The sequence below is a fragment of the Amphiura filiformis genome, chromosome 12, assembly GCF_039555335.1.
Source record: "Amphiura filiformis chromosome 12, Afil_fr2py, whole genome shotgun sequence".
NCBI classification, from domain to species: Eukaryota; Metazoa; Echinodermata; class Ophiuroidea; order Amphilepidida; family Amphiuridae; genus Amphiura; species Amphiura filiformis.
The window spans coordinates 33,425,632-33,437,324 of record NC_092639.1 but is presented as its reverse complement, the minus strand read 5'-3'; the positions used below and the strand labels follow the sequence as shown (position 1 = coordinate 33,437,324).

The window sequence follows — 11,693 nt, the reverse complement described above, 5'->3', positions numbered from 1 at the left end:
GCCCAAATGGCCAGCAAAATTTGTGGCAATTTGCTCACTTCTTTGTGGGGTTCATAGGTTAAAACCAATGGCCCAAATTCGGGCCCACAAAAATTTGTGAGAGCCCTCAAACATTTAAGATCAAGGGCCCAAATGGCCCTCGGAAATTCTGGCTTATTTCGAGGCCTGTCTACAAGCATGTTATGCCTCGAAATGATTTTTGTTTTGTTTTGATGAAAGAGACAAAAGGCAGACACCCCCAAAAAATATTATTTGGAGTGTGAGCAACTATATATATCACTGATTCAGGCAGCTGTACACACATGTATTATTGTAAGACCAATCTATTGGAATGTTTTAGTGGAAAGTGTCTGCCCTTTGTCTCTTTAGTAAAACAAACCCCTCATTTAGAGGCATGCTTGCAGATGGAATTTTATGGCATAATGGTTGTTGGGCTCAGATCCTTTCATAAGCTAGCTCAGAACAAAATATGACAGCAATATAAATAAACATGAAAACTAAAACCTATTTATACACAAAAGTAACATTTAGATGGACACTTTTCTGATAAAACACAACATTTTATTATTGAGTACTATTATTATACCAACATATGCATCCCAGCCTTTGCATATATCATGTGCATAAAAAGGAAATCCACACTTTTTTGAATGGTCATAATTCTTAACATTATTGATAAAGAACTGTGTGTCATAGGATACATTTGACAGTTAGTCAAACATGGGTGAATATTTGACAGTTAGTCAAACATGGATGGGTATAGAACTTGTATGTAGCCCCTGGGATGCAAATGCTGAATTGGACGGTTTTCTTTGTATGTCTGACATACTTTTAATATATAATCATACTACATTCTCAACATGTATATGATACAAGAATTTACCAAAATATACATAATTATATTTTTTCTTAAATACAACTATTTACAAAAAATATTGCTACTTACAAAATTAATAGATAGTTTGTATGGTGGGTGTAAACACACACATCTGCCACAGTTTCATTGAAAATTGTGAAATGGTTAAGAGACTTGCAAGGCATTAGCCAGAGAGGTATCTTTAGGGTGTCCAAAATGGTCAAAAATACCTTATTCTACAAAATCAGGGCGTCCACTTCCTATTCACTCCATTATAAAAATCAGAATTTTAAGGTGTCCAAATTGAAAACAGGGTGTCCAAATGACACCCCTCTGGCTAATGCCTTGGAGACTTGGCCATCCTGTGTTTTATAATTTTGCCCTATGACATTTTCAGCTACAGTTTACACTTCAATGGGTACTATGTGCTTGTGGAATAGTAAAACTCAGGGACTGCCTTTTGAGGAGAGCGAGAACAATTGCTCTCTACTGCTCTCCTTAAATCTGATAAAAGAGAGTGATTTTAAGCTCCTTAGTTGATCATCTCTCCTTACATTCTATTTAAAATGCTCTAAACAGCTCCCCTTGAAGGCTCCAGAAGAGCTATTTAATGCTCTCCTGCAAATTCCAAAAGACCCAGTCCCTGAAAACTGATGCCATTTGGTGTCAAACCCATACATGTACCCATGTGAATTGCTAGTTTTGATCCACCTCTGAAATAGGAAACCATGCTATATAGACAGCAAAGAATTGCGGTACCTATTGTTGTCACTGTATATCCGAAACAACGACAGATATGTCGTAATTAAAATTATATACCTCATAGATTCCTGTCATCTGATTGGTTAAAGGTGCGGTCATTGAATTAACTATGGCCTCAAAATATGAACTATGGACCGGTCCATGGAAACGAACTATGGACCGGTGTGAGTTTACGCATGCGCAATCGCAACATACATCCATTCGGTACATAAAACAAATATTGACTGCTTTATATTCGGGGCATGGTTAAAATTATAGGCCCGGTGGCGATCTCAATTTTAATTTTAACCATGTCCCTCAATATTTGTATACCAGCAGTCAATAGCTGCATGTCAGATTTAAGATCTCATTCATTGAAATCGGTCAAGAAATAAAGACACAGTGATCCAAATCCCAAGGTAGATGCAAATTCAAAAGTAGGCTCCATTAGTGCCTTATTGATTTGTAGACAAAGCGTTCTCGGGCTAGCGCCATGCTTTCCATTGAATGATTGGAGCAATAAAATGCACCTAGTTAGATCTAGTTCCTTCCTAGGGTTTTCAATCACTGTTTCAACAAATGAGATCTTAAATCAGATCTAAAGGGTACAGGTATTGGCTGCTGGTTTTAATTTTGACATATTTGTTTTTGTTTAGGACATACAGGGTGAACATAACTGGCACCATAATTCTTTAGCTGTCTGTATAATGAGTGTATATAATAATTACAACACACAATCGATCGATCAACATGGAATAAATGTGACTCTGTGTAATTAGCATACTGATGAGTGTATATTGCAATCAACAGCTGCGCTTGATAATATGCTTTGAATCATCATGGGCTTATAGGTCCCAGGGAAATAATTGTCCTATTGTTGTTACAATCAACAGACTGAAGTCATATTGGCTTTTCTTTATTGCTCTGCGATCAACTGGACTTATGACCCTGGCTTGTGACTCCCTATATATATATTCAGAAATTAATTATCATTCTTGTCACACAAAAAGGCACTAACAAGGCTGCTAAATCTTCAAGTAGCTCACTATCACTTACAGGTGGAATTTTGCATTCAGTCAGAAAAATATCTAGGTGAAATTTGGGTGGGAAAATGAATTCTAGGTGGAATTTTTCACACAATTTGTAAATCAATGTCGAACTTGTCTTACTTCCATTTTGACCAAGAACATCTCGCCTTTCTGGTATACCCCATTGCAATTGATGCATACATTGATGTGAACATTATCATTGCGTACACCAAACTGTGCAGAAACCAGAAGTAATGATATGCGCATCGCTGTGACGTATTTAGGGTTTTCTGAAATGGTCTAATAGCATCTCTCACAATTTTCAAGATGTCTGCAAATGTTTTTGCCTTAACTTTTTAGGAATAAGATATCTTTGGGAACAGTCATGAAGACTGTCAGTTACATCAGTAAGGCAACAACTTATTCTTCTGTTAGTAGTCACAATTCCCCATCCCTTATCATGCACAAACTGTATACGTACAGGCACAATAAAGCTACATGTGCAGTTTGAATTTGAGGAAACATGATGTAGTAGCCAAATGATCCCAGCTAGTTAGTAGTTACTAGGTTATTTTCAAGGTGAAGCATTTGCATGATCGCCAAGGAGTTCATTCACAAAATAACAGGTCTCCATTTTGTCTGTACCATCTGAAAGCTCTAACCTCCAACTGTAGGATGAAAAAGAAAACAAAGTGGATGATACTAAACATTTGATTTAGACCATGGGGAATAACATTTTCAAGTTATATGCACAATACTGCTGTCATTTTTCACATATCAATGGTTTATCAAAACCCTTTAACCAGATAAATGTACTGACAGCTGCTCACAAGATATGCTCATAGTCAGCAGCAGAATTACCCAGTTAGTAACATTGACAGACAATCTGCGTGTTTCCACTGGGGAAAGATTGGTGGATAAAATGCGGTTTAGTTTAGAGTGTTACCAGTTAATGTGCTCAGTGGAAACAGATCATAGGGTGTGGTCACCCGGCAACCATGATCCATCTCTGGAGGTAGATCATGGGGTGTGACACCCGGTATTTTCCTCAGTGGAAACATGTTTGGTGTGATGGTTAACGGGTGTACCAGAAGTCCACCTGGCAAGGTGACAGTAAATGAATGCAATGCGTGTGACACAGGTCGACCCAAGGTCATGAAAACAAGACAGTACTTCCGCCCTACACCAGATCACACAATCATTTACTGGGTAGAGCGTCTGTGGAAACGTGGTGATTGGCCATCAATCGGTTAATTAGTTACCCTGGTAAGAAATACGGTGTGCCCAGTGGAAGCATGCAGAATGTGGGAAAATCCCTGGTAAAGAGAATTTTGATAAACTCTTTGGCAGGCCTTTTTACTAACACTCTCAATTTCACTGACAAATTCAATTGTGCTATTCCAGTTGAAATCCATACAGCCACTACGGAAGACATGACCTTAATATCCCACACAGGGAGTGTGAATTTCAAATAGGGTTACCTGAATGGGTGATTCAATTTGAAATTGTGTGGAAGATTAAGGTCATGTCTCCATATGGGGTGTATGGATATCAACTGAAATCAACTAAATAGCCCATTGTACCAACCGACTGATGAATTATAAAAAATTTCCAAACTGATAATGACTGACCTTGATTGAAGGGTCTTTTGATGTTGTTATTTGAAGGAAATTCAATAATAAAAAACCGCTTACCTGATATCGCATGGATCCAAATCTTGTTGTTTACTTTTAAACTTTTCCTGAATCTTGGCAAATATGTCTTCCCCTAATGTGTCAATGCAATGTCTGTTGAGATAAATGTAATAACAACAATAGTAGGTTAAATAATTACAAAGCAGTTATTTGCAGTCATGAAGCAAGTGATGTGATGTCTACTATGAACAACAGCGCTTTGTAGCATCTAGGAAATACTTTACCAAATAGTGGTACGGGTGAAACTATGTTTTCTTGAGTAGAAAACTGGTTTGTCCAGGCCAGCGCAATACAAGAACTCCTATGCCAGTGCAATACAAGAAGGTGGGGACAGTGCAACCGGTGTATTACATGGGGCTTTTCTTACTGTAAGCAGAAAAATTACACTGCCACTGGAGAGGAGTGTATGTAAGCACCAGTAGTGATTAATAGTATTGCTATAAAGATTTATGTTTAAAATTGACGGACCTCATGAGTAATTAATAGCAGAAAAATGACACTGCCACCGGCAATATATTCTTCGTAAAACAAGTGATCGATATCAAGACTTATGTTCAAAAGTATGACATCAATGTTTTGAGATCGTACCTGACAGTTGCTTATCCATGCACTTGTGCATTATCGTTCATCTATTTTTTATTTATCTATTCATTATTATTCAGGAAAATTCCATCAATACAAAAGTACTGGTTTCCCAGGAAGCCCTGATAACATACATATATATAACATTGATATACAAATAACATTATAAGAATATAAATAATTAATAGCAAACATGGAAATATAGAACAAGTTCAAATTAACAAATTAATGAGGAGGGCTATGATAAGTTCCTTATTAATGGTTTGCCCACATAATTACTCTACTGAATTTGACACTTCAATCCTGATGAATTTATCCCAAAAAACATAAAATGATTGTGTCCTTACTCCCTTATGAGCTGTCTACATGTGGATGCTGGCCTAGCCAGATCCTCTGCTTCTTCATCAAAGTCATCTTCATACAGTTCTGCTCCAACAGCGGTCTTGGCACAAGTCAAGATGTCTTCTAAATCCTAAAGAAAAAGTGGACAAAAGAAAAAATTAAAACTAACAAATTCAAGCAAAAATTAACTGCCCCCAATGACAAAAGGAAGTATGGGACAAATTGATGTTATTGAGATATGGTGCAAAAACCTGATTTTCTTTGATTTTTTTAAAGATTTTACGTAATATTCATACTATATGGTGTTCAGCTAGTATCAATTGTCTTAAAAAATGATTTATTATTTACATAAAATCATCACAATTTGCCAAATTGTATGTCATTTACTTCCTTTTGTGGTGGTTTTCCTCAGATGCCCTATATTTTGTTTGTACAAAATCTGAGAAAGCAAGTATTCTTCATTCGATTTACCTACTTTTTGAAGATATAACTTTTATTAAACAAAAAGATACGGGTATGAACAGTTAATTAAGCCAAAAAAAAAGGCAATTTGAAAAAATTGTCCCATACTTCCTTTTGTCATTGGGGGAAGTATACCTCATTATGAAATCCCCCCCCTTTTAATCATATTTAGAGCAAGATACAAAAAAGAAGAGTCATCGCTTCAGAATCACAAAAATAACGAGCAAACAACAAATAAGTAAAAAACAAACAAGAAGTTTACAAAATATTTTGTTGCCTTACACATTCTTCATCTGAATCTATTTCTTCAAAATCATCTGGGTATTCCTCAATGTCGTTAGTAGCGTCACGGTTACGAGATGAGCTTGATCTCTCACCATTAGATGGAGATGAAAATGACAGATGCTGACCATCTGTGTCTTCATCAGAGCCTTCTGGAACATCCTCTGGAATCTCTGAAAAATAAAAAATAAAAATATTATTGTTAACATTAGTTTGAATGGACATTTGTATAGATGTGTTCTTTTTTGTAGAGTGTCATGCTTCTTGTCGGGCACTTTATGAATGTCTTTAAGTTAAGTAAAATTGTAGCAAAATGTAAGAATTTTGGACAATTTGAATCACTTGATGGCATCTTACATACAGGTCTAAAAGATTGGCACCAAAGCTAGTTTGGGTTCCATTGCTTACATGCAAGGATATGTATCCAAACTGAAACTCAGAAACACAAAGTATGCGATTTTATCAATAGTATTCTTTTGAAATCATTGAATCAACTAATATGTTTAGGAAATATAACGATTTTCCAAAAATTCATGAAAAAGATTTTTGTCCACAGATGATAACTGTTACACACACACCCCCACCCACAATGTTCTTTAGTCATACTGTATGTGCAAGTACCAATTAATAAATGTTGGGGACTTGCACTGGGTGCTTTCGTGCAATTCGCTATATTGTGACAATGTTAAAGGATACAATCAACTCAACTTTACCTTCCTCAGAACTTCTTCTTGAGTAGTTCTGTATGTCACTCTCAATGTCACTCTCACTTTCATTCTGTGATGCATGTGGGTTGTCCTCATTAATCTGCAGCCTGTCCTCACTTGGCTGTAGTGTGTCCTCTCTTCTCCTTGCTGTACAAACTTCCTCATCACCACTACTTGAGAAATCATCTGAATATTCTCCTGAATCTTTTGGTTCCAATATTCTTGTGACTGCTATATAACAAGACAAAGAGATATAATAAACTTTTTTGACTCTTAAATGATGAAGATTTATAAACATATTTTTTAAAGTTTAATTATTCTTTGAAATCAGGTTTGTGGAGTATACCTTACAAAATCCTCCCTTTTGTTCTGTCAAGTGGGTTATTGGCAACTGACTGCAGCATCTATTCATCTATTGTTTCTGATTTTATTATGCTTTGACTGATACCCGGGGGTCACTCCCATTGTGGCCTGTACACCATCCGCGATAATCAACTTTTGAAAAGCACCCCAAACAAGGATTTAACCCTTGGCTAAAACGATACCCTAAACAGGTAACACGCGCCCCTAAACAGGGATTTTATTCCTTACATCAAATTTCATACCCTAAATTTCATTTCTGCATATTTAGCAACTACCCTTTTTTCCAATTTTTCATGTTTTTGACACCCTAAACACGACACGCACAGATCGTGCCTACCCCTAAAAACAACCATTTTTACGCTGCTTTTATTATCCCGGATGGTGTACAGGCCACAATGGGAGTGAACCCCCTGGGACTGATACCCAATCTGCACATTTTTTTCTGTCAATAATTTCCCCATTTCTGCTTCCATGCCTTAGGAAATCTGGAATAAATGCCAGGGTGAATCCACAATGGTCAATTAGGGGGTGTATATAGAGACTATAATTGGCTGAAATGGGCTGATTTTACATGACTTTGATTAATTTTAGAGGGGGCAGCACCTCTGCACCCCAATTCTGGATCTGCCACTGAACACACTTTTTTTGCCTTTGAGTGAGCAGCTAGCATCTCCTGGTTAATTTCTGAGTGATCTGTTCTTCAGCTGTAGTCAAACATTTAGTACCATTACCAGGGTTGTAGCTACACTGGCCAGTGGTGGGTGGCAGAGCCCACCACTCAGTTTTGGGAGCACACCACTCAGCTGCAATTTTAGCATTTCATTGAATTAGTCAAGAATTTGGTCAATTTTGACAACAAATAGCCAAATATGTAAGATTTTCATCAAATGCCACCCAGCACTGATAATATCCTAGCTACAACCCTGACCATTACCAGTATCCACTATTACAACTTATGAAATAATTCTTCTATTCTTACCTGGTGAGCTGACAGCATCCCCTTGTTCATTTCTGAGTGAGTTATTCTTCAAATTAGGTGAAACACTTGCATCATTGTCACCACTGCTTCTCACATTTTTGTTCTTTTCCATATTACCTGAGTTTCTTTTTCTGGATACAAGAAAAAAGGAAAGAAAAATAAGAATCCATAAGAAGACACACATTCAGTGATTTGTCAAACAGAAATACTGCACATGTATCTGACCTATTAACCCCATGAGAACTACCTGCCGATTGGCCAAAAAGAAGTTTTCATTATCAATTGGACCAATCAGCAACATTGTTGGAATAATTTCACCACACAAAAAATTGGGGTGAATTATTTGCAAAGCTCCATTCTGATTGGTGATTAAAGTGAAGATATCATGTAATTGACCAATCACAGGCAATGTTAGATCAGCAGGTAGTACTCACGAGGGTTAATGTAGCACCCCTCCCCTTCTTAGTGCCTTTCTGCACTTTAAGAATGCAACTGGGTGAAAAATGTTACTGTTCATATGTTCATATCTAATTCAGTATTTAAAACCACATTGCTACGGCAAATTACTGATATGAATCAGGAAATGTGTTTGAAGGGACTGGAAATGGCTGATTGCTGGCAATTGTTATCACATTATCTTTTACAACCTTCAATACCATGGGAGTTGTGCCTGGATTATCATTTACCCATGTTGCCCTTCAAAATACCAAAAAATCATCAAAACAGTAAAATATTTTCCAAAGTTATGTCAAATTTTGATGAATTTTTGAACTAAATTTATGTGTAGCGTTGAGATTTCGGAGAAAAAAATGTAGTGGAAATACAGAATGCTAAAACAAATATTAATTTGTTCCTGGAATGTGTACATCATATGTACGCTTTCTGTGCACACTGATTTCGATACTGAAATAATTTTTAAAATGATGTTCTTTGATGATTTATGTTGGTATTTCTAATATCTTTCATTATAGGCAAACGTGTAGGCTCCTTCCACATCTCCCAAGACAAGCCACATACAGTGTTGTAACTGTGCTGAAATATGATGCATGCTTGGTCAACTGAGGATAATTTGTAAACCAGCAACTTGCATGGCATGCCTGGAAGCTGTTTCCATTCCTCCGTCAAAGAAGAAAAACAAGGTACATGACCTGATGGACCCTGTTCACATTAGAACATTTTCTTCTTTCGACGAACCTCAAACGAAGATTAAAAATCGTTTTTTCCTAATGTGTACGCACTTTTCTTCTTTCGACGAAGATTAAAATTGCTTCGTTCAACGAAGCTAAAAAGGTTATTTGACGAAGGAATACTTCGTTTGACGAAGCTAATTTTGTAATGTGTACGCTTGCTTCGTTCGACGAAGGAAAGTGATCATGTGACAAGTGACCTTCGCCGGCTTTAATAATAGCCGAGCTTCGTTAATTTTTATGAAATGTATGTACAGTGCATGATGTCTTCATTCAATCTTCGTTCAGCGTAATGTGTACCCATGCTTAATTAGTTAATCAAGATTAACTTATCTTCATCGAATGAAGAAATATTCTAATGTGAACAGGGTCCTAGTGTAAAAAATCATGCCACAAACACTTTGCATGAGCTGTCACCAGTGTGTAATTTTGGGTTTTTACTGGGGGAATTGGGGGGGGGGAGGGAGTTCTGACTGGGGGTATTTGCACCTCTGCCCCCTGGCACCACCACTGCATGTGACATTTTACTGAAAGATATATCATGCAGTTGCTGAAAAGGTCCATTGGACCGTTAATTTACCTCACAACAGGTGGAGAGTCACTGTGTGTACCAGTTCTCTTTAGCTGCTGAATTTGTTGCTGTAGTTCCTCCTTCTCTGTGATGAAATTGTTAAGATGCTCTTGTACATATGGAAGACTTAACAAAGAACCAGCACTGCAAATTAAAAACACAAAAATACTTACAAAATTAAATACACATTTCAAAATAAAATTCACCCATTCAGATATAACTCCATTTGAAATTCACACTCCCTGTGTGGAAGATTAAGATCATGTCTTCCATAAGGGGTGTATGGGTTTTAACTGGAATAGTCAAATACATTATATAAAAAAGCAGGTGACAATTCAGGTACTGAATAAATATTGAAGTGAAGAATTAACAAAATTCTTTTTTCCTTAAGTTGGTCAAGAAATGGGGAAAACCGTGTTACTTTGCTGGGATTTGAACCCCAGACTTCTAGCTCTCCACAACAGACTTCTCACCAACAAATAACTAGCATGGAATTCATCACAAAGACTGAAATATGGCAAATTAGATCACACTGGGCCTTATCCTTTTGTCAGGGTCTGTATATAGACACATGTGCATATAACATTATATTTCTTCTATTTGTATTATATCTATTTGAATGAATTACTAGTGTAACAATGTTTTGCATGAAAAATATTCATTTCAAAATATGGAAATTAATTATTGGGAGCCGCCATCAGATGACTTACTTCAGTAGCCAGGTCACGGGTCAAATATGGTAAATTGGTTGCATGCTCTACCTAATAAAAATTCCTTTAAAAAAGGAATGGGGCGCCCAAATTATGTGAGCTTGGACGTGATATGGTGAATTCCATGGCATGGTGTTTAGATTTGGTCCCGGGATTTGGTATCATAATGATTTTTTCTAGGGAAGAGTAGAAGATGATCAAATGCAAGACAAATGTGTTTGATTGGGGAAGGTGTATCACAGGACCGTTTTGGATGAAATAAATTGAATCGGAATGAAGCTGTCGTGTCAATTTGCGATTATGTGGGGTGGGGGAGTTCAATTTTGGGGCATATTGTAGTGATGATATTGCTTTGGATATTGAATATTGTTGAATTTCGTTATGCAGGGGGGTATATGATGGATAGTATAGAAGAGGATCTACCCCTATGTTGACCAAAAGAAAAGTTTTTATGAATGTATAACGTCTGTGATACATATACATCATAACGTCTGTGATACATATACATCATCTACTTGCTAATACACTGAAAATCTAATAGAGATGAAGGATAAAAGACAATTACAGAACATTCATTCTTCAAAAGTAGCTATATGGGTATACAATGTTTACAAGATAAGAACGTTAATGTTTTGTACATGAACGTAACATCTTTGATACATAGTTGTTAACACACTGAAAATCTGACTAGAGATTTACAATTTGATGATATCCAAAAGAATACTTACTAACTTAGCATTGAAGAATTAAAATAATTACAGAACTTTCATTTGTTAACATACACGTAGCAATGATTAACAATGTTGAAAATACAAACGTAACGTTTTGTTCATAAACATAACATCCTCGACACATCTAGGATCCGCATAATTTGTTGATTAATGTCATAAACAGTCACAAAAGTAATGGTCTGATCATTTTATCATTTTAAGGGGGACATAGTTGTTAACACACTGAAAATCTGACTAGAGATTTACAATTTGATGATATCCAAAAGAATACTTACTAACTTAGCATTGAAGAATTAAAATAATTACAGAACTTTCATTTGTTAACATACACGTAGCAATGATTAACAATGTTGAAAATACAAGCGTAACGTTTTGTTCATAAACATAACATCCTCGACACATCTAGGATCCGCATAATTTGTTGATTAATGTCATAAACAGTCACAAAAGATTTATGG

The 11,693-nt window shown here is 36.3% G+C and overlaps 1 protein-coding gene across 1 annotated transcript in view; it reads right to left on the bottom strand.

The window, feature by feature from the left end:
• Positions 1-1,949: 1,949 nt before the first annotated feature.
• LOC140166100 (uncharacterized) overlaps positions 1,950-11,693 on the bottom strand; it is a 73,840-nt gene continuing 64,096 nt past the window's right edge. Inside the window, exons 10-16 of the mRNA XM_072189484.1 lie at positions 9,804-9,938; positions 8,037-8,167; positions 6,701-6,925; positions 5,988-6,160; positions 5,249-5,373; positions 4,320-4,412; positions 1,950-3,293 (exon numbers count right to left, since the gene is read on the bottom strand). Coding sequence (XP_072045585.1) covers positions 3,200-3,293; positions 4,320-4,412; positions 5,249-5,373; positions 5,988-6,160; positions 6,701-6,925; positions 8,037-8,167; positions 9,804-9,938 — 976 coding nt within the window. The 3' untranslated portion in view covers positions 1,950-3,199. The remainder of the gene's footprint in view (positions 3,294-4,319; positions 4,413-5,248; positions 5,374-5,987; positions 6,161-6,700; positions 6,926-8,036; positions 8,168-9,803; positions 9,939-11,693) is intronic.